General features: G+C 45.3%; 2 protein-coding genes across 2 annotated transcripts; both read right to left on the reverse strand.

Annotated features, from left to right (window-relative positions):
- Positions 1-22111: 22111 nt before the first annotated feature.
- LOC123427452 lies at positions 22112-23448 on the reverse strand. The gene is made up of 2 exons (XM_045111504.1): positions 23410-23448; positions 22112-22857 (listed from the first exon to the last, which is right to left on the reverse strand). The coding sequence occupies exons 1-2, from the start codon at positions 23446-23448 to the stop codon at positions 22249-22251; spliced, it is 648 nt and encodes a 215-aa protein (XP_044967439.1). The 3' UTR covers positions 22112-22248.
- Positions 23449-23642: 194 nt separating this feature from the next.
- Positions 23643-24371, reverse strand: LOC123427453. The gene is made up of 2 exons (XM_045111505.1): positions 24074-24371; positions 23643-23980 (listed from the first exon to the last, which is right to left on the reverse strand). The coding sequence occupies exons 1-2, from the start codon at positions 24369-24371 to the stop codon at positions 23643-23645; spliced, it is 636 nt and encodes a 211-aa protein (XP_044967440.1).
- Between the last annotated feature and the right edge of the window lie 264 nt (positions 24372-24635).

A 24635-nucleotide genomic window follows, 5' to 3' on the forward strand; every position in this document is an offset into this window, starting at 1 on the left:
ATAGTATATATACTATCTAAACATTATTATATACTATATACTACAGGTACATACTATAATATTTGATAGATACTAGATACAACATACAAAACACAAGTGGTGGTAACTACCACCGGTGGTAGATAAAATTTGTCATATATATATATATATATATATTATTCGTCACCCTAGGTGAAGAATAGTTATTTTTCACCCATTTTATTTTCACATCAATGCACCATAATTTTATATTTCATTTTTTTATTTCATACATAAAAAGAGACAGTGAAAAATATATAATCATCATAAAAAATATTTTATGTCACGTAAAATTACAAACATAAAAAACATAGTGTAAAATATAGATGAAATGCGATTTTTCTGGTCTTATGACCTATATTTTTAACTTTTTACATCAAATTTTACGTAATGAAAGAATATTAATGTAATTATTGTTATTCCAAATTTAATTTATTTATGAAACAGTCGTAATATTATCTAAATGAAGAGTAACTATTGTTATATATATATATATATATTAGCACTATTTACTTATTCTGATTGTGATTGGTTCTATATAGGCGCCGACGGGATGCTCCTAATATCTGAAAACAAAAACATAAAACATGGGAAACGCTTCCATCCGGCGCGCCGGCCGAATCGTTTGGCCGGTCGCGCGCGGGCCGGGCGCCTCGCTGGTTAGATATGCAATATTTTTTTATTCAGATTTGTTGTAATCACATTTAGTTTTGCTTCAAATGTTTTTCATTTTGCTATATTTTTGTCCATTTAAAAAGTTGCATCCACGGTTGGTTGCAACTTGAGTTCGTTGGATTTTTTTCTACAACACGCGTTTAATTTTTTCTACAACCGTATTATTTTTTGCTACAATCGGTATAATTTTTTGCTACAACCGTTCACTAAAAATTTGCATACAAGTTCGTCAAAGTTGCAACCCGAGTTCACCGGATTGTTTTGCTACAACCCTTATTTTGTTTTGCTACTAGGCATTATGAGCTTCATATTTTTGCTACGATCACGTAGATTATTTTTTTGCTACAACTATATTTTTATTGCAACTGTTGAGGAAAATTGCTGCATCGTGAATGAAATTTGTTGCATCAAGAAAAATTAATACATGGATAGATCTAACAATGCGCCCCGGAGATGTGACGATCGTGCTACTACCGGCGTGATTGTTCCCCGTACTCGACATAAAACATCCATCCCGAAAGTTCCCCCAACCTTAGGCCAACTCCAGCGCGCGACCCCAAACGAACGTTCATTTTTCCCGGATTTTGTCCGTTTGGGTATGAAGATGGGGTCGTGTCCGGCCCTGTCCTGGGATGCATTGGCCGTGCGCCCAGTGCGCGTCCGCATCCTTTTGCCCCATCTGTCCGCCAGGGCCTAAAATGCCCATATTTTCGTATCAAAACAAGTTTGCACATCAACCCAAATCGAAATTGTCTCTAAAAAAATAGTTTTACAACCAAATCGAAATTGTCTCTAAATAAAATAGTTTTACATCTATTGGTTGCCAATATGTTCCCACATGTGCTCAACCAAGTCATTTCAAAGATTCAAATGAGTGTGCCAATCACGCATCTCACGATGGAACTGGACAAATTGTTGAAACGTGACCGGTTCTTGGTGTAGGGGTTCGACATTTTCACCTTGAAAATCAAATTCTTGGTCGAAGATACTGTCATCACGCTCGTCCTCGACAATCATGTTGTGCATGATCACACAAGCAGTCATCACCTACCAAAGCTTCCTTTCATCCCATGACAGTGCAGGGTTTTGAATGATACCCCATCGGGATTGAAGCACACCAAAAGCACGTTCCACATCCTTTCTAGCACTCTCTTGCATTTGGGAAAATTTCTTTCTCTTCTCATCTTGGGGTCCGAGATTGTCTTCACAAAAGTTGACCACTTAGGATATATACCATCAGCTAGATAGTATCCCTTGTTGTACTAGTGGCCGTTGATCTCAAAGTTGATAGGGGGGAGTGGCCTTCTGCAAGCCTTGCGAAGACTCGAGAACACTGGAGCACGTTGATATCATTGTGAGAACCTGCCATGCCGAAGAAATAATGCCATATCCAAAGATCCTGCGAAGCCACCGCTTCTAATATGATAGTGCACGCTTTGACATGCCCCTTGTAATGGCCCTTCCAAACAAATGGACAGTTCTTCCACTCACAGTGCATACAATCTATGCTGCCAAGCATGCCTGGAAAACCTCTAGCTGCGTTGGCTGCCTCAACAATCTCTCTGTATCAGCGGCAGTTGGCTGCCTCAAGTACTCAGGGCCAAATACCTCGATCACAGCCTGACAGAACTTGTGCATTGACATCAGACATGTTGTCTCACTCATACGCACATACTCATCCACCAGATCGCCTGGAATTCCATATGCAAGCATTCGGATGTCCACGATCCATTTCTGGTAAGAGGAGAATCCTAGCTTGCCAAGGGCATCCGTCTTGCACTGGAAGTATGGGTCATGAGCAACCAGTCCCTCTCGGATACGATTGAACACATGCCTTGCCATACGAAAACGGCGACGGAAATTATCCGGCTTGAAGAGCGATGTGTTCGCAAAGTAATCGGCATAGAGCAGGCCTGGCCTCTCTCCTGTTGCGGTTCAGGTTCGGAGCACGACCCCTGTACCGAGGAAGCTGCCGTTGAATGTGGTCGTGAACCATCACTGCAACAACCACAATATCTTCATCATCGAACGAAGAATCGTCCGATGAATAGATGAAGTGGTGGAAGAAAAACTCATCACCACTATCCATACCTTTGTGGGCAAAGTGTCGAACACCTTGCGCTCGTGGTGGAAAAGAGGCCGCGATGGTAACCTCGATGCAGGGTGGTTGGTGGCCGGCTACTGGCCGCTGTGGAGCACTTGTCGGAAGTTGTCGCGGCCGCCGTGGTACGTAGCATGCGGCCGTATCCACTCTGCCGCCGGGTACGACGATGACGGCGACGGCGACGGCCAAACCTCCTCCGATTGACGCCCAAACTACGGCGAAAGCGCGGGCGTGGTGGCGGCCATGGCGAGACGGGGTTTGCTATGGACGGCCGGGGGATGAGGTGGCCGGAGAATAGCGGCGGCGCCACCGGAGGGGCGGGGCGGGAGAGGGGGTGGAGGCGTTTGATTTTTTTGGAGTGCTTGTGTCCCCGACACGCGGGCCACACGCGGACAAGGGCGTGTGGCGAGCGCGTCCGCGCGATGTCCTGTTCGCCCAAACTGGGCGCAAGTTTGGGCCGGGGATGGGTCGAAAATGGACGGAATCCGGACATTTGTCCGTTTGGGTCCGCGCGTTGGGCCGTGGTATTCGTCCGTTCTACCCCAAACGGACGGGCGCAGACAAGATGGGGTCACGCGTGGAGTTGGCCTTATCTCCCAACGCCCTCTACAACCACCGCCACCACGACCCACCTCCTCGAATCGCCACCTGTGCACCACCGCCACCGCGACCGACCTCCCCGCGTCGGCGTGTGCACACCTCCGCCGCCATGACCGGCCTCCCCACTCCGTCACCTGTGCACCTCCGTTGCCGCCCCGCTTCGCCTACCTCCAGGCGTTGTTGCCCAACCTTCGGCGTGCCACGAGACTGCCTTCTGTCGCCGCCCCTTGTTCCCACGTGCCACCCACCACCCCTGGCTCCGGCGTGCCTCCCACCGCCGCACACCTAGCCCCAATGCGCCTCTCTTCATCACCTTTTCTCCAGCAGTTCCTGCGATCCAGCCCGCCGTGGCGTTCGTGTCCACGCCCCGAAATATTGCCAGGCTCCTGCCCGTTCCGGCCTGTCCTTCCACCCGCCTCCGGTTTGTGCGGCTGTCGCTGCCAGCCGTGGAGCCGTGGAGGGGCTGCTGGAGGGCGTCGAGCCCACGTCTGACCTACAGCCCGACAAGGTCGGGCTCCTCAAGAAGGCCATGGACGTCCTCGTCGACCCACTCGCGGCATTCCTCGCTGCCGGAAGGAGGCGCAACTCGATCGTCCACGACTTCTGCTACCACTGTGTCCCAGCCATCGTCGACCAGCACAAGGTAGCATCCGCCACGTTCCTCATCTTCCATGACACCTTCTTGGTCTTCGTGAGGCCGCGATGGGCAAACACCGCACACCCACGCACGGAACCGCAACACTTCATCGAGCCACCCAAGTGGATTCCCTTCCTGTCCACCACCTTCGTCCTCTGCCACGAGACCTAGTGATCACCGACGCCTTCCGTACCAACGCATGTGGCATGTCCGACATGGATCGCTGGTGGCAGGTCTTGAAACACAGTCGCCTCACCATCCATCGGAGCTATGAAGAATTAGAACCCCCGATGTTCGGCCTCCTATCTGATCTCTTCGGGAAGCCTGCTGTTTTTTTAGAGAAGGAGGATTGCTTCTGGCCTCTGCATCAGCATGATGCATAACCTCTTTAATAAAATAATAAACGAGCTGATCTCGGTTCAACATAGTCTCCGACTAGCAAAATAGGCCTAGATGCCTAACCATCTATCTTACTGGACCGCCATCCAAACCGGTTGAAGATATCCCGCGCTACCATCTCTAATCGGGTAGACCGAGTAACCAAAGGCTCCCTGGTTTCCGCAGGAGTGAGTAATGACCATGCACGAATCAAGGCATAGCTCTGTGAAGTATGTGCAAAAAATGAATATTCGTATGTCTATCAAAAGCCACATCATTCTTACAGTTCCATATAGCCCATAGAAGTGCACACACTCCAATACGAATGTGCCTAGCAAAAACCATATCAACTCCATCCAGCCACGTTCCAAATAACGTATTAGTGCTATCGGGGGGTATAATGATGAAGGCTCTATGCACTCTCTGCCAAAGGACTCTTGCAAGTGGACATTGGAAAAAAAGGTGTGTAATGTTCTCGTCGTTATCACAAAAGATACATCAAGTACTTCCCTCAATTACATTTAGTCAAATTATCCTTAGTTAGAATCACCCTTCTTGTGCACTGGGATCCTGCTACCGGGGGCTCCCGATGACCTTGACAAAGAACACTGGCAGAGCAGCGCAGGCGGCGTCGCCCGTCCGCAGGTCCTGCGATGTGGAATTGTCTAAAGAAAAGGAAGCAACAGCTCGCTGGATGAGAAGTTCAAGTTGAACAACCCCTACGTATTCTTTGTTTTGTATTTCCAAGTGTTCAATTTTTATATGTTCTACAATCTCTAAACAAAATATGGTCTTGTTTCACCCTCTGATCTATTTTGTTTTGGGGGCTGCTATGCATCCGCTGGGTGATGTTTAGCCTTGATAGCCGTGTCATCTACATGCGTAGCCGTCCTATCCGTGCGCGGCGCTTCGGCTGGGCACCCGGTAATTCCTCAGACAACGCTCGAGTTTCTAAATCAATCGCTTTGTTGCAGTTTTTTTTCTTCGCGCGCGCTTCGGCTGGGCACCCGGTAATTCGTGACACAACGCTCGATTTCTAAAACAATCGCTTTGTTGCAGGTTTTTTTCTTCGCACGCGCTTCGGCTGGGTATCCGGTGATTCCTGAAACAATGCTCGAGTTTCTGAAACAATCGCTTTGTTGAAGTTTTTTTCTTCGTCTTTTTACAACATAGGTACTCGTGCGGAAGATTTTTTTTGCAACATAGGTTAGGTTGAAGATTGTTTTTCTTCGTCATAGGTACCGTTGTGTCGTATTCCTGCAACAAGGCATTTGTTGCAAAACAATCTTGCAACACAGATAATGTTGCAGAAAAAAATTCTTGCTCCGCCTGCTCCCAGCGGTGGGCTTCCTCCTCGTGTTCCCGGCGATAGGCTTCCTCCTCCTGCTCCCGGCGACGGGCTTTCTCCTCCTGCTCCCCACAGCGGCGCTTGGACCACCTCCTCGCTAAGAAGACGAGCGCCACGACGGCCGCAACCGCGACTCCGATGACAATCGGAGGGCGCCCCCCCGCCCCGCGACGACGAGGAGGAGGACGGCGTGGACGGACGCCGACGGGGGGAGGGGGGGGTGGTGGATCTCGTCGGCGAGGTGGGGATTCGGCGAGGGGGGCTGGATCTCGTCGGCGAGGTGGGGATCTCTAGGGGGTTGGATCCCGTCGGCGAGGTGGGGATCCAGCGACGTGGTGGACGTTTATTTGACTTTTAGAGACAAAAGTGGATCCGCGGGACACGTGTTGAGCATACGACGCGGTGGACGTTTTTGCGAGATCCACCAGTTGATCCAAAGACTTTTCGTTTGTTTTTACTGTCCAAGACCTGTGTGTGTGCTCCAAATAGATTTTCTTCTCTCAGTTTGGCCTGGGCAGCCGTTTCAGTTAGATTTTGCTGAACATCATTTCTACAAGCCAATTTGTATATTTTTAGCAGGCCAATGTGTTGATACACCAAATTTGTATGTTTAAAATAGTAGGCTGAAGTTAATGAATTATTTATGTGCGGTAGTAAAAGGTAGGTCAATGGGCTAATGTGTTGATGGAGCGATTAGTAGGGATTCCCTAACGCTACAAAACATGTGTATTCTGAGGTTACCGTGCTCACAAGTTTTCAGTGATACATGCATCTTACTTAGTGGTGGTCAAGAAATGTGTAACTTGGCATCAATGGCGGAAAAAGATCAATTATTTCTGAAGATAAAAACGCTAATTCCTTTACATGATGTGTTGTTATTAAAAGAAAAGAAAAGAGAAGTTCAATTTCTAACGATGGCATGGTTCGAAGTGCAAAACAACGAAAAATGTGTACAGGTTCACTCATCAAAATGTCCATCATTTCGCGTGGTAAAAAATACCACTATGTTTTTTGAACTTTACGTGAGAACTTTATGCTCTTTCACATGTCGTGCGCTCGAGTTCTCTTAGTGTGCACAAGTATCAATAAGGGGTAGTGGTGTTTCATGCAGCAAGCCAACTTTAACTCTTGGCTAGACTAAACTACAATTTTAAATAGTTTTAAACAACTTTGATAAGTCGTACACGAGTCCACTACCACCACAACAATACACTATCATGAATTCATTCCGTCTCTCTACGGAAATGCCATACACGACACTCAAGCTTATCTTGATACTTTTATGAGTAGCCATTAAAGTTGTCTATGAACAACATATGTTTTCAAGTAATCCATATCCGCGGACGCGACTATTCGAATAAATCATAACCCTGCAGGGGTGTACTTCTTCACACACGCTCTCGCCACTTATTGCCATGTGCACGTCATGCACCTCGGCAACCTTCAAGCGGAAGCCCAGCAAGGGAGTCGGCCACGACCGTTAACCACACTAATACCTAGTCCAGGTCTATCGCCTATTTGAGGGTGAACCCGCACGGAAGTCCGGCCGAGGTTTCCGCCACGGCACCAAACGATGTGCGCAGGGTTCCCAAGCCCACCATCCGGGTGCCACTTGGTACACCGTGCCACTGCCTACCGCATCATAGCCCACCTCTAAGGTCAACACTATGCACGGCCTCGAGCATGACTATAAACACCAGAAACTACTTGCAACTCCTGGACCGAGTACTAGACGATTAATAAGCCGAGAGGGTCAATTAAGTATCCCAACGTGTGGTAGTGTCTAGTCTTGGATTACATACACGGAACTCAGTTCCTAAGGACGGTTCCAATGAAACAACCCGCCATGTACTCTTACATAGCCTTTCATCGGTGCCTTTACCAAATCAGGTTCCACACTTATTCTTTGTCACTAGAACACATTCATCCATTCATGTTCATCACCCTGATGAAACAGACATGACACAACTCTAGACATAGCAAGCATAGCAGGATAAAACACATCACAGCTCAAGCAACTACCAGGTATGCTAGGCTGCAAGGTTTGGCTATTTACTGTGACAGTGATAAGTCATGCAAAGGAATAGGTTCAGCTACCGAAGTAAAGCATTTGAAATATTTTGTCCTAATGCAATAAGTGGGAGTAGGAGCAAGAACATGGGATTATATCGGGATGATCAAAATGGTGCTTGCCTTGTTGCTCAGCATAGGGATTAAATCCGACAGTCGGATATTCGGACGTATCCGGAAGGGCAGAGCCTACCGAAACAATAAGGACAATCAATAGCATTCATATGCAACAATATGATACATGGTCATGGCATGAAATGAAATATAGCATGAGCTAGTGTGGCTATCAAACCTTTGGGATGATGCTGATTTCAATTCAAATTCAAATATTAGTTGAAATAGTATATGTATCATATTCATTTAATTGATTTGACCTGATGCTGTTTCATAACTTTGTTTGTCATGCATGAAAGTAGCACCATTGTGTTCATTGAATTTTTCTGATCAATTTGCATATATTATTTGTCAAATTTGGAGTTATAATCAATTTTCTATGAATTTCCGAAGTTTTGCACTTATTCTGGAATTAATATAAAATCAGAAATAGTTACTGCATCAGCATGACATCAGCAGGTCCAACTGGCCGTTGAAAGTCAAACCTGACCAGTGGGACCCACTTGTTAGTGACTCTGGCCAGATTTTAATTAAATTTTAAGTTAATTAGTTAGTTAACAGGGGCTGGCCCACATGTTAGTGTCTGTTTAGTAATTTAATTAACTAATTATTTTTATTAGCTTAAACTTTAATTAGCCAGGGGCTGGCCCCACCTCTCATAGAACCAGCGGGGTCAAACCTACCGGCGATGGGGTCAAACCCACCGGCGTTGAGCCGCCGGTGGCTCCAGGGACGGCGGAGGGCTTCGGGATTGCTCCCCTGGTGACCAAAAGGACGACGGAGGGCACTAGGGGAACGACACTTCGCCCGCGAGTTCATTTTTGCTAGTCTCAGGGGCTGAAGTTGCCGGAGCTGACACCGGCGACGAGCTCGGCGGCTGCCGGAGCTCGGGCATCATCGAGATCACTGCTATGGGGCTTATCACGCGTGGGGCTGGGCTCCTACGAAACCTACTTGATGACCCAAAAGTATAGGAGATCTATCGTAGTCCTTTCAATAAGTAAGAGTGTCGAACCCAACGAGGAGCAGAAGGATCTGACAAGTGGTTTTCAGCAAGGTAATATCTGGAGGCACTGAAATTATCGGTAACAAGTGGTTGTGTGGTGAGATGATTCGTAGCAAGTAGCAAGTAACAAAAGTAACAACGGTGCAGCAAAGTGGCCCAATCCCTTTTGTAGCAAGGGACAAGCGTGGACAAACTTTTATAGGAGGAAAAACACTCCCGAGGACACATGGGAATTTCTGTCAAGCTAGTTTTCATCATGTTCCTATGATTCGCGTTCGTTACTTTGATAGTTTGATATGTGGGTGGACCAGCACTTGGGTACTGTCCTTACTTGGACAAACATCCCACTTATGACTAACCCCTCTCGCAAGCATCCGCAACTACAAAAGAAGAATTAAGACAAAGTCTAACCATAGCATTAAACTAGTGGATCCAAATCAGCCCTTACGAAGCAACGCATAAACTAAGGTTTAAGCTTCTGTCACTCTAGCAATCCATCGTCTACTTACTACTTCCCAATGCCTTCCTCTAGGCCCAAATAATGGTGAAGTGTTGTGTAGTCGACGTTCACATAACACCACTAGAGGAAAAAGAACATACAACACATCAAAATATTGAACGAATACCAAATTCACATGACTACTTATAGCATGACTTATCCCATGTCCTCAGGAACAAAAGTAACTACTCACAAAGCATAATCATATTCATGACCAGAGAGGTAATGAGTAGCGTCAAGGATCTGAACATAAACTCTTTCACCAAGTAATCCAACTAGCATCAACTACAAAGAGTAATTAACACTACTAGCAACCTTACAAGTACCAATCGGAGTCGCGAGACGGAGATTGGTTTCAAGAGATGAACTAGGGTTTGGAGATGAGATGGTGCCGATGAAGATGTTGATGGTGATGAGTCCCCTCCGATGAGAGGAGTGTTGGTGATGACGATGGCGACGATTTCCCCCTCTGAGAGGGAAGTTTCCCCGGCAGGATCGTCTTGCCGGAGCTCTAGATTGGTTCTGCTCAAGTTCCGCCTCGTGGCGGCGACGAATCCTCCGAAAAGCCTTCTCTTGATTTTTTAGGAACGAAACCCTTCATATAGCAGAAGAGGGGAGCCAGTGGGCCAGCAGCGAGCCCACAAGCCCCCTAGGCGCGGCCAGGGGGTGGCCGCGCCTAGAAGGCTTGTGGCCACCTGCTAGCGCCCCTCTAGCACTTCTTCGGCCCAGTATTTGTTATAAATCCCTAAAAAATCCACGTTGATTTTCATGGCTTTTGGAGTTGCGCAGAATAGGCATGTCAAACTTGCTCCTTTTTCAGGCCAGAATTCCAGCTGCCGGCATTCTCCCTCTTCATGTAAACCTTGCAAAATGAGAGAGAAAAGGCATAAGTATTATACCGTGAAGTATATTAACAACCCAAAAAAGCAATAAATATCAACATGAAATCATGATGCAAAATGGACCTATGAACTCCCCCAAGCTTAGACCTCGCTTGTCCTCAAGTGAAAGCCGACCTCAATAAATATGCCCACATGTTTAGGGAGAGAGGTGTCGAGAAAACAAGATACGAACATACAGGCATCATGATCATGATGAGAACAACAATACCATCATATCAGCTCTTATGCTAAAGTGACAATTTCTTCACAAAGTAAAGCATGGATGAAGAACCTCACCGAGAATTAACAACCGATAGCCTTAAGTCATGGAAGCAATTGCAATTTATCACAACATCAGAAAGAATCAAATAAGAGCTTGTAAAGAAAATCCACATACTCAATCATCTTTTCGTTCTCTACAATTGCTACAACTCACGTGGTACTCATGAGATCAAAGTTTCAGCTGGACACACAGAAAGATAGGGGCTTATAGTTTCGCCTCCCAACTTCTTACCTCAAGGGTAATGTCAACACTAATAATTCATGAATACCTACCTCCAAGTTGACATATGAATATAGATCTTTCCCAAGCATATGACGTTAGCCAAGATAAAGGCGAAATAGGGAATTGGTGAAGATCACCATGACTCTTTCAAGGGCAAAAAGTAAAAGTACAAGATAGGCCCTTCACAGAGGGAAGCAGAGGTTGTTATGCGCTTTTGAGGTTTGGATGTGTGTCCTCTTAGTGCGGAGGAAGGTCACTTTTTATTGCCTCCTGTGATAAAGAACTTTATTATGCAGTCTGTCGCTTTTATGTCTTCCTCATCACAGTTTCGTACAAAGCTTATTTTCCACACACTAATAGATCACACATATTAGGGGGCAATTTTTATTGCTTGCACCGATGACAACTTACTTGAGGGATCTTATTCAATCCATAGGTAGGTATGGTGGAATCTCATGGCAAAACTGGGTTGAAGGTTTATGGATGCACAAGTAGTATCTCTACTTGGTGCGGGAGTTTTGGCTAATATGAGGTGGAAGCAATCGTCACATGCTAAGGGATCTCTAATCATATAACATTGTTCGGAACTAAGCAAACACAATTCATTCTGTTATCTTCCTTGTCCAACATCTACTTCTAAGCATGTAATAGTTTAGTGAGTGTTCACAATCATAGATGGTGTCAAAGATGATATATTTATATGTGAACCTTTCCTTCTTTATCACCTCCTATTAATTGCAACAATGACCAAGGTCTACGTTTGTCTACCCTCAACAAGTTTCAATCAACATTCTTTTTATATGTGAAGCCATCACTTCCCATAAGATCATTACATGATCTTTCATGCTTTTGTTCTTTTCTCAATCTTTTGATCATGGCAAGAGGCAAGGCCCTTCAACTAAGACACTCTTTATTATATGGCTCACGAGCTCGAATACATTGGGGGTGACATAAAGCAAAACTCAAGCCTAAAACACTAAGACCTTTATTCTACTAGAGAAAGAGAAAACTGAAAAGGAACAAAGTAAAACAAAGGTAAAGGCAAAAGATGTGATGGTGATACGATACCGGGGCAACTCCCCCAAGCTTGGCACAAGCCAAGGGGATTGCCCATACCCATGCTTAGTTGTCTTCCTTTGGAGGTGATGGTGGTGGAGCTGTTGCAACATAGGCTTGATCCTCCGTCTTCCATGGCATAGGTGCTCCATCATGGAAAGATGACCGAGTCTCCGGAATCCTCAAATCTGCAGCCAACCGTATTGATTTAAATCTATACTCATAATCACAGTTTTGGTTCTGCAGGTCATAGATCTGGGCTTGGAGGTGATCAATTCTGTCATACAGCCTGGAGAGGTGCTCCCCGATGTCATTGGCATCGATCTTGTGCTTGTTGGTGAACTCCGTGATCATCACGTGGTTGGCGTTGAGTCCACGCTCCGCCATCCCTTGGCACTTGAAGACTTGTTGCTCCATTACTTCGAGCCTCGCCTCCAAGCTTCCGGTCTTCTTGGGCCCCTCAACATCACAGATGTGCAGCATCCCCTCACGCATCTCAATAGATTGAGTGTGTTGCAGCACTCCCGCGAGGTAGGGATTGATGACCTTCTCGAAGATCTTGTCCTTCGGAGCTTTGGGTGATGCCATAGCGATTTAGATCTGCAGCAGAAACAAGCTCGAAACGAAAACACAGGAAATTTGCATGATACGAGGGTCAGACCTTTCGGGAGAATATATAATGAATTTTTTCGACCAGAAGGAGTACTCCGCAAGAAAACGGAGTTTGGGAGGCACACGAGGTGGTCACAAGCCCGCCAGGCGCGACCAGGGGGGTGGCCCGCGCCTGGCACGCTTGTCGCCTCCTCGTGCGCTTTCCGGACTGCTTTTAAATTTTCCTATTTTTCTAAAAATTCCAAAACAGACAAAAATTCCTACTCGAAAAGTTTTGGAGTCTGTTTACTTACCGAATCTCATACCTCTTCGTTTTCGGAGTCTGAAACAGGCTGATAAATATCCCTTAGGTACTCCTCCGGAGTTATGATATTGATAATATTGCTTTCAACATTTATGGAGTACCTCAGATATAATGCTTGATTCTCTGCCCATTTACCACTCTCGGAAAATTACCTTCTGTGTTGTTGATCTTGATGGCACCGGAACGATATACTTCCTCAACAATGTAAGGACCTTCCCATTTAGAGAGAAGCTTGCCTGCAAAAAATCTTAAACGAGAATTATATAGCAAGACATAATCACCTACATTGAACTCACATTTTTGTATCCTTTTATCATGCCACCTCTTAACCTTTTCTTTGAACAACTTGGCATTTTCATATGCCTAAGCTCTCCATTCATCAAGCGAGCTAATGTCAAATAACCTCTTATCACCAGCAAGTTTGAAATCAAAGTCGAGATCTTTGATTGCCCAATAAGCCTTATGCTCTAGCTCAAGAGGTAAATGACATGCTTTACCGTACACCATTTTGTACGGAGACATGCCCATGGGATTCTTATAGGCAGTTATATAAGCCCACAGTGCATCATCGAGCTTCTTAGACCAATTCTTTCTAGACCTATTGACAGTCTTTTGCAGAATTAGTTTAATCTCTCTATTGCTTAGCTCTACTTGACCACTGAACTGAGGGTGATAGGGAGAAGAAATTCTATGGTTGACATCGTACTTAGCAAGCATTTTACGGAAAGCACCATGAATGAAATGTGAACCACCATCGGTCATTAGATATCTAGGGACTCCAAATCTAGGGAAAATAACTTCTTTAAGCATCCTGATAGAGGTGTTGTGATCAGCACTACTAGTCGGGATAACTTCTACCCACTTAGTAACGTAATCAACAGCAACTAGGATATGAGTATAACCGTTGGATTTTGGAAAAGGTCTCATATAATCAAAACCCCAAACATCGAATGGTTCAATGACAAGTGAATAATTCATAGGCATTTCCTGACGTTTACCGATATTACCTATTCTTTGACATTCGTCACAAGACAAGACAAACTTACGGGCATCCTTGAAGAGAGTGGGCCAATAGAAACCTGATTGCAATACCTTGTGTGCAGTTCTATCTCCCGCATGGTGTCCTCCGTAGGCCTCAGAGTGACACTTCTGTAGGATCTGTCCCTGTTCATGTTCAGGTACACAACGTCTAATAACACCATCTACTCCTTCCTTATAAAGGGGAGGATCATCCCAGAAGTAATGTCTCAAATCAAAGAAGAATTTCTTCTTTTGCTAGTATGTGAAACTACGTGGTATATATTTGGCAACGATATATTTTGCATAATCAGCATACCACGGTGCACTATGTGATGTATTGATGACATTCAATTGCTCATCAAGAAAGCTATCATCAATAGGTTGTGGGTCATCAAGAACATTCTCCAGCCTAGACAAGTTATCTGCTACGGGGTTATCAGCACCCTTCCTGTCGACAACGTGCAAATCAAATTCTTGTAGCAAGAGAACCCATCTGATAAGTCTAGGCTTAGCGTCTTTCTTTTCCATAAGGTATTTAATAGCAGTGTGATATGTGTGAATAGTGACTTTGGAATCAACAATGTAAGACCCGAACTTTTCACATACAAATGCGACTGCTAAACATTCCTTTTCCGTAGTAGCATAGTTGATTTGGGCACTGTCTAGAGTTTTACTAGCGTAGTGAATAACATTCAACTTCTTGTCAACTCTTTGTCCTAGAACAACACCAACAACATAATCACTGGCATCGCACATGATTTCAAAAGGTAAGTTCCAATCAGGTAGTTGAACAATAGGTGCAGTTATCAAGGCCTTCTTAAGTATTTCGAAGGCTTCCTCACAATCATCGTCAAAGACAAAAGGAATATCCTTTTGCAAGATATTGGTAAGAGGCCTAGAAATCTTAGAGAAGTCTTTAATGAACCTTCTATAGAAACCAGCATGACCAAGGAAACTTCTTATACCTTTGATATCTGTGGGGCATGGCATTTTCTCGATTGCATCAACCTTAGCCTTATCGACTTTAATACCTCTTTCAGAAATTTTATGTCCTAAGACGATGCCTTCATTAACCATAAAGTGACACTTCTCCCAATTCAAGACAAGATTGGTGTCTTTACATCTCTGCAAGACTCGATCAAGATTGCTGAGGCAATCATCAAAAGAAGACTCGTAGATGGAGAAGTCATCCATGAAAACCTCAACAATCTTTTCACTAAAGTCAGAGAATATAGCCATCATACATCTTTGAAAGGTAGCAGGTGCATTACATAAGCCAAAAGGCATACGTTTGTAAGCAAAATTACCGGAAGGGCAGGTGAAAGTGGTTTTCTCCTGATCAGCTTGTGCAACTGGTATTTGGAAGAAACCAGAATAACCGTCTAGAAAGCAGAAGTGTGTGTGTTTAGATAGTCTTTCTAGCATTTGGTCGATAAAAGGCAAAGGGTAATGATCTTTCCTAGTGTCTTTATTCAATTTCCTAAAATCGATCACCATCCTATAGCCAGTAATAATCCTCCGTGGGATCAATTCATCCTTATCATTAGGGACAACGGTAATACCTCCCTTCTTAGGGACGCAATGCACCGGACTCACCCAATCACTATGAACAACAGGATAGATAATACCTGCTTCCAAGAGCTTTAGTATTTCTTTTCTTACTACCTCTTTCATCTTAGGATTTAATCTCCGTTGATAATCAGCAACTGGTTTGGAATCAGGATCAGTTTTAATCTTGTGCTGGCATAGAGTGGGACTAATGCCCTTAAGATCATCAAGAGCATATCCAATAGCAGCACGGTGCTTCCTCAGAGTTTTTAATAACTTCTTTTCTTCATGCTCTGAGAGGCTAGCACTAATAATAACAGGATATATCTCTTTTTCATCAAGATAAGCATACTTAAGAGTATCTGGCAACTGTTTAAGCTCGAACACAGGATCACCCTTTGGTGGGGGTGAATCCCCAAGCAGTTCAACAGGCAAATTATTCTTAAGGATAGGATATTGTTCTAAGACAACTCTATCTATCTCATCCCTTTCATCCATATGCATATCATATTCATGCTCAAGCAAGTATTGCTCTAAAGGATCAGTAGGAGGCACGGCAATAGAAGCTAGGGCAATAATTTCATCCTTACTAGGCAACTCTTTTTCATGAGGTTGTCTACCAAACTTGGAGAAATTGAACTCATGTGACACACCTTCAAAGCCAACAGTGATAGTTTGCTTTTCACAGTTAATATGAGCATTGACGGTATTGAGAAAAGGTCTGCCAAAAATGATGGGACAAAAGCTATCTTGTGTGGTAGCAAGAACGAGGAAATCAGCAGGATACTTCATTTTACCACACAAGACTTCAACATCTCTAACAATTCCCACATGGCAGATAGTATCTCTATTGGCAAGCTGGATAGTGACATCAATGGGTTCTATCGCGACAGGTGCAATCTCGTCTTTAATTTCATCATATAAGGATTGAGGTATTGCACTAACACTAGCACCCACATCACATAAACCATGATAACAATGATCTCCTATCTTAATAGAAACAATAGGCGTGCCAACAACAGGCCTATGTTTGTCTCTAGCATGTGGTTTAGCAATCCTAGCAGCATCTTCACATAAGTGAATATCATGGCCATCAACATTCTCGGACAAGAGATCTTTGATAATAGCAATGCTAGGTTCAACTCTAATTTGCTCAGGGGGTGTAGGTGTTCTAATGTGGCCCCTACGTATCACAGTTGAAGCTTTAGAATGATCCTTTATCCTAACAGGGAAAGGTGGTTTCTCAATATAAGCACTGGGAACAATAGGATCATTATAGGCAATGGCTCTCTCTTCAACTGGATTGGGTTTAACTACATTGAATTCTAAGGGAGGATGATATTTAAACCACTTCTCTTTGGGGAGATCAATATGAGCAGCAAATGATTCACACAAAGAAGCTACTATCTCAGAGTCAAGTCCATACTTAGCGCTAAAATCACAAAAGGTATTTGTTTCAACAAAGGATTTAGCGCAATCAAATACCTGACTCCTTACCTTCATCAAGCTCCCAATCGTCAAAGTTGCATTTAATTATTTCCAATAAATTCCATTTGAAGTCAATATCTCTCTTCATAAAAGAACCGGTACAAGAAGTGTCAAGCATGGTGCAATCATCATGAGAAAGCCGAGCATAGAAGTTCTGAATGATAATTTCTCTCGAGAGCTCATGGTTGGGGCATGAATATAACATTGATTTAAGCCTCCCCAAGCTTGAGAGATGTTTTCGCTGTCACGAGGCCAAAAATTATAAATATAATTCCGATCACGATGTACTAGATGCATAGGATAAAACTTTTGATGAAATTCCAATTTCAACCGATTGTAGTTCCATGATCTAGTATCATCACATAGCCTATACCATGTCAACGCCTTATCCCTCAAAGATAAGGGAAAGACCTTATTCTTGACCTCATCCTCGGGCAAACCTGCAAGCTTAAATAAACTACAAACTTCATCTACATAGATTAGATGCAAGTCTGGATGTGATGTTCCATCTCGTGTAAAAGGATTAGCCAGCAGTTTCTCAAGCATACCTGAAGGAAATTCATAGCAAATATTTTCAGTAGGTGCAGCAGGTTGAGGAGCAACTCCTTGTGCTTCCGTTCGAGGTCAATATACCCCGAACAAGCCCCTCAAAGGATTAGTTTCCATAGCAACAAGTGATAAATAAATTTCAGCACACTATATAAATGTTTCCTTACCAAATTCCACTTACCAAAGGCGCTTCACCTCCCCGGCAACGGCACCAGAAAAGAGTCTTGATGACCCACAAGTATAGGGGATCTATCGTAGTCCTTTCGATAAGTAAGAGTGTCCAACCCAACGAGGAGCAGAAGGATCTGACAAGTGGTTTTCAGCAAGGTAATCTGTGCAATCACTGAAATTATCGGTAACAAGTAGTTGTGTGATAAGATGATTCGTAGCAAGTAGCAAGTGACAAGTAGCAAGTAGCAAAGGTGCAGAAAAGTGGCCCAATCCTTTTGTAGCAAGGGACAAGCCTGGGCAAACTCTTATAGGAGGTAAAGCGCTCCCGAGGACACATGGGAATTTCTGTCAAGCTAGTTTTCATCATGTTCATATGATTCACGTTCGTTACTTTGATAGTTTTATATGTGGGTGGACCGACGCTTGGGTACTGCCCTTACTTGGACAAGCATCCCACTTATGATTAACCCATCTCACAAGCATCCGCAACTACGAAAGAAGAATTAAGACAAAGTCTAATCGTAACATTAGACTAGTGGATCCAAATCAGGCCCTTACGAAGCAACGCATAAACTAGGGTTTAAGCTTGTGTCACTCTAGCAACCCATCATCTACTTACTACTTCCCAATGCCTTCCTCTAGGCCCAAATAATGGTAAAGTGTTATGTAGTCAACATTCACATAACACCACTAGAGGAAAAACAACATACAACACATCAAAATATCGAACGAATACCAAATTCACATGACTACTTATAGCAAGACTTATCCCATGCCCTCAGAAACAAAAGTAACTACTCACAAAGCATAATCATATTCATGACCAGAGAGGTAATGAGTAGCATCAAGGATCTGAACATATAATCTTCCACCAAGTAATCCAACTAGCATCAACTACAAAGAGTAATTAACACTACTAGCAACCTTACGAGTACCAATCGGAGTCGTGAGACGGAGATTGGTTACAAGAGATGAACTAGGGTTTGGATATGAGATGGTGCTGATGAATATGTTGATGGTGATGAGTCCCCTCCGATGAGAGGAGTGTTGGTGATGACGATGGCGACGATTTCCCTCTCCGGAGGGAAGTTTCCCCGGCAAGACCGTCCTGTCGGAGCTCTAGATTGGTTCTGCTCAAGTTCCGCCTCGTGGCGGCGGCGATTCCTCCCGAAAGCCTCCTCTTAATTTTTTTTGGAATGAAACCCTTCTTGTAGCAAAAGAGGGGAGTCAGAGGGCCAGCTGGGAGCCCACAAGCCCCATAGGCGTGGCCAGGGGGGAGGCCGCTCCTAGCAGGCTTGTGGCCTCCTGCTGGCACCCCTCTGGTACTTCTTCGACCCAGTATTTTTTATAAAATCCAAAATAAATCCTCGTTGATTTTCACGGCTTTTGGAGTTGCGCAGAATAGGTATCTCAATTTCGCTCCTTTTTCAGGCCAGAACTCCAGCTGCCGGTATTCTCCCTCTTCATGTAAACCTTGCAAAATAAGAGAGAAAAGGCATAAGTATTGTACCATGAAGTGTAATAACAGTCCAAAAAACGATAAATATCAACATGAAAGCATGATGTAAAATGGACGTATCAATGAGTAGGGCGCCCTCCATCTCCCGCGTGTTGCCATCATCTACCTTGAAGGGAGCTCGCAGCGCCGCCATCACATCCATGGGGAGTTGCTCCTTGAACCTAGTTGCAAGCTCATCCAGCGCTCGGTCCGTGATATCCTCTCCGTCCTGCACTATGCCAAGGCTGTGGCACACGAGCAGCTCACCCTCCTTGGCCGCTCAGACCCCCTTGCTACGAACACCTTTGCGCAGCCTCACGCTTCTACGCCTGAGGGAGAGGCCGCCACCGCCATCCCCGATGATGTCAACCCCGGCCATGGTTTTGCAAAGCCGAGTCAGACGAGCAGGGGGGCTACAGGCAAGGTGAGGAGAGGTTGCTGCATCATCCGGAACAGTGGGTCGGTGTTGGTTGGCGCAGACAAAGCCGTGTCCTGCACATGGTGCACTTGGCACCCCTCGCAGCCGTCAAAGCTAGGAGGGCGTTCCGGCGTTAGAGACGGCAAAGGCCTGACGAGGGCCGCTGGAGAGCAGATTGCCAGAGAGGCGCGCGCCCCAGCTGAAGACGGCGATGGGGCCACGACTCCGCGCTTGGAGCCAGGGGCACTCGGTTGAACGGAGGTCGACGAAGCCGGTGGTGCGAGATTGTCTCTTGAACGTTGACGGTTAGCGTGAGGCGATGCATGACGGACCGGGCTGCGCCCCCTCGTCTGCACCGCGACCACGCCCGAGCTGAGGGGCACAGGCTCATCCTGGCGCTGACGGTCCCGCAAGTTTCGAGAGAGAGACTGGTGAACTCTGTCACGCCAGCCCTCCCCTTGGCGAGCAGCGCCACATCTGCACGGACCATCACGGTCACCCTCGTCGTCGCGTCGGTCGGGACGACGCTCTTCGCGGCCAAGGTCACCCCTACGATCCCGGCGTGGGGCTGTGCCATCGATATACTTGTCGTACCAAGTATGCTCGTAGACGTCCGGTGGTGGCGGGTTCTCGTCGTCATCTCTTGCCTTTGAGTGGTCTTCGTGGAGGTCGAGGTGCACCAGCACGCGGTGGCGAAGCCCACGACGGCCATTGCGACGGTGCCCACGGGCCGACAGCGTCAGCCATTTGACCTTTGGAATGGAGCTCGGGTTTGCCGTCCACGCCCAAAGCGTCGAGAAACGCGTGTCCTCGCGGTGCAAGGAGCGTTGCTCAATGTAGTCCAAGGAGCACCCACGTCCGTTGACGAAGGTGGCGACGTAGTCGTTCCAGGCGTGGACCGGCACCCCTTCAATGCACAGTCGCACATGGTGCATCATGTCTTCATTCTCCGCATGGGCCTCAAGCAGCCAAGCACGGACGAAGAGCTTGGAGCCGCAGCAGGGGAGATCATCATGGTCAATGGCGAGAGCGCAGTGGTGCTGGTACATGAACCTGATGAGGAGCTGCTCGGGGTAGTGGCGAACGACGTTCACGTCGGCCTAGCGAGCCCTGACCACGGCAGCGACAACAGCGGCCACGGCTTCACAGGAGTTGTCGTCCATGTCGCCCTCGAACCAGGCGACAGCAGCGTTGGTGACGAGAAGGGCAGACTCTGTCTGCATCTCCGGAGTTGCAGGGACGACCACGAGGTCCTTCTCTGCCCTGGACGCAGGGTCTCCCAAGCGAGGCATGCCGGCAACGCGGTCAACTTGCGTGGGTACCAGCAGAGACGGCTGAGACAGTGGCCAGCCCTTGCCCGTGCCGAAGCGCGGCACTGGCTCTTGAAGGACGGCTGGAACACGGCGAGGCAGCGGCGAAGAGGGCACAACGAGGCACTGGAGCGAGCTGAGTGGGCACCACTTCTGTCGGCAGCCACGGGCACGATGCCCGTTTTGAAGACAGCGAGAGCACCGGAGCGGGTAGCGGCATATAACTGCCATTGTGATGCTAGTGAAAATACGTCATTTCCTTTCCTTCCACACATTCGACATGATGCAAATCAGGCATGCAATCGCCTGCCCTTTCTCTTGCACAATATAAACTAAACCATAACCATTGAAATGCAATGCAAAGGCCTCGCACACAACAATAGGCCGGTGCGCCGGCCGAACGACCCGTGCAGACAGCTGACTAGCCAGGCAACTTTTTTCTCATCTAAATTTGTTGCAACCAACGTTCATATTTGTTACAAGCGTTTTTATTTGCTATATTTGTCCAGCAAAAAAAGTTGCATATACGTTTGGTTGCAACTCCAGTTCGTCGGATTTTTCGTTACAATCGATTTTTTTTACTTTTGCTACAACCGTGTTAATTTTTGCTACAAACGGCATCATTTTTTGCTGTAAGCGTTCATTAAAAAAGTTGCATACACGTTCGTCAGAGTTGCAACCCGAGTTCACCGGATTGTTTTGCTACAACCCTTTTTTTTGTTTTGCTACCACGCATCATCAGCTTCATTTTTTTGCTACGATCACGTATATTTTTTTTGCTACAACTATATTTATGTTACAACAGTTGACGAAAATTGCTGCATCATGGACGAAATTTGTTGCATCGAATTTTTTTTTACTGCATAGAGATCTAACGACGCGGCCTGCCGAACCGGCGCGCAGCATTGCCCAACAATAAAACTTAATACACCGGAAAACAAGATAGCAACCAACTTTTAGCTATTAACATGTGCAGAACACGTTGACAGTAATTATATTGATAGCTTATTTGGCCTATGGCCTCAACTCTTAACCTTCCTTCTTAATCAATGCAAATGGCAAATCTTTTGCCTTGTTTCAAAAAATAAACATTGATAGCTATAGAAGAAAAACTGAACTTGATACACACAAATATTGTGCTCCCAAAACAGAAGTATAGCATTGCATAAAGGATCACCAACACAAATAACTGAGGAGTGCATTAACTTAGTTAGATTAAGATAACTTGAGGTGCATTGCCTAGTCAAGTATACAACAGGTACATTACCCACAAATCGAACAAGATGACAGTAGTCACGGGACACCAACTTAGTTGCATGACAAGGTACATTAGCAACCTCTACATTGTCAATTTACCACTGACAACAGAATCTACAACTCAAGTAACATCTCTCGCACACACTACTTAGCTCCAAGAGGAGACACATTAGTGACCATTATTACATAGCTCGATTAAGTAGAGGCACATCAAAGTTTGCATTGATATAATCAAATGACCAGTTGACCTTGATGAAAAATGTAACAGCACCAACAGTGATTTCCCCTTCCGTTGAACCGTTGACTTCTGGAGTAAAAACAAGAGTCCGTGTGGCCGAGGCAGTTGAAACATCACAAGCCTGTGTAGCAATCATTAACAAAAGTGTCTCCTCTAAGCCAACAGTTACTACACGGCGCCACAACTGGAGTATTCCACTACCATCACAGATAACACCACCTGTTTTGCTATCATGGAGCACAAGATGATCCTGAATGCTGGAGGTGCAAGCTGTGATTTCTCCACAGAAATCTCCATTGAGAACCCTGATTTCAAAGGTAGCCTCCACTGCAAATTTCACCTCCAGGTTGCTCAGCCTGCTATCAAGGTCGGCACAACCAACATGACTATCTTCCCACGCTCCCCTCAATATGCCATCGATTGTACACAGTCCCTTGCTAAGTTTTGGGTCTTTCTTCCCTTGCTCGTCGATGATATTAAGATCTACCTCAATATATATACCATCTAGTAACACGAGTCCACGAGTTGGGCCAGTTAAAGTTAACGACTGATCCTATGAGAAAAGGTCACATAACAGATTAACAGTACTGTTATATAGATAATGCAATGGTAGTTAAATAAGCATAGAAATATGTTGTCATACATGCCAGTATGAGACTCTTTTTAAAGGTTTAAACTGGCATCTAATTGTATGTGAGCATGTTCAGTTCCACTCTGCTCAATACCTGAATCAAAGTATAAATTCTTATGATATTATGACCATTCCTTTTGTTTGTGATCTTACTAAGGGCCTTTTTGGTTTCAAAGAATTTTCAAAGAAATTTTGGAGCATTAGAATCCTAAGATATTTTCCTATGTGGGTTGTTTGATTTGTAGGATTGAATCACATAGGAACTTTTTGATTCCTTTGCAATACATTCAAATTAAATATTTCGATTGACTCAAACCTCTTGGAAAGAACCCTTTGTTTATATTAACATACTTCCGTACAAATTCAACCATGTAGCATTCGAGTGGACAAGACATTGCAATCCTGCATGTTTTTCTCTATTCCCGCTTTGCTGGAATTTGGCGAATCAAATAGTCCCTAAACTTTATAACGAACCTGGAGGTTGCAACCTCTGTTCCTACCATAGCCATGCATTGTACGAATGCTTCATTTTGTATATAAAGTTATAAAAATGTGCAAACAACAAGCATATGGTTAATTAACTATCCTTGTGTATTACTACAAAAGTACAAATACCAAGACACGATCATATGGTGATGTAGTCGTACAATTTCAAAACACGATACAATTTATACCCTGAGCCGAAACAAAAAAAACTGGTAAACTCATTAATACCCATAAAGTAATAGCATGCATAAGTAATCAAGGAAAAAGGCGGTCATCGCCACACAATGAGAAATGACAGCTTCAAAGTAAACGTGTGCTACCTCTGAGCTGATGAGTTGGTAATCCTCTCTAGAGCGACGGTAGAGATAGACACACTTGTAATCCAGGTGATCTCTGGCAATCACAGTACCATACACCTTTAACGGGAATCCCACATCCGAAGAGACTATCTTCACTGAGAGGACGTTTACAGAGTCATACACATGGTACACCTGTCTTCCGAGTGAGTTGGCGTATGTGGATGGAGTTTTGTGAGTGTACCGCATTGGAGCCAGAGGAGCTGCATGCCGTAGGAAAAATCAGAATGGCATTGGAGGGGCAATTAAACATGGATTACATGGGGGAATCGGGGGGAATTGGATTTCGGACTTACACTCCTCGTCGATGTCAAATTTAGAGAAGTCCTTGTTGAAGAATCGGGTGTAGCAGATTTTCCCCGTCTTGGGATCGTACTCGCGGATCCTGTCGATGACGGCCTGATGCGCTTCCTTTCTTCCACTGAATGCATCCATCTTCCGCGCATCCTCCGTCGCCTTCTCCTCGGCCTCCCGCCGCCGCCTCTCCGCCGCCGCCGCAGCTTCGGCCACAACCTCGGCCTTGTCGTAGAAGAAAGGCTCTAAGCAGCCACTCTTGTCGTCTACCTCCTCCAACCTTAGGTCGCCTTCCGCCATGAGAACACTTAGGACATGTTTGGTTCATCACTAACTTTACCACAACTAACATTAGACAAAGTGTGGCTGCCACAAAAAGTGTGGCTAACAAAATGAACACCACAAGTGTGGCAAGATTTGACAAAAAATTAAGTCTATGACATGTGGACCATATACCTATAAAAGTGTGGCAAGCCATATGTGTGGCAATGAACCAAACACATGCCTAAAGTATTGTGACATGACTAAGGTTAGGTGTGGCAACCTTAGGTTGGGAACCAAACA

Source organism: Hordeum vulgare, chromosome 2H (genome assembly GCF_904849725.1).
Source record: "Hordeum vulgare subsp. vulgare chromosome 2H, MorexV3_pseudomolecules_assembly, whole genome shotgun sequence".
Lineage (NCBI taxonomy): Eukaryota > Viridiplantae > Streptophyta > Magnoliopsida > Poales > Poaceae > Hordeum > Hordeum vulgare.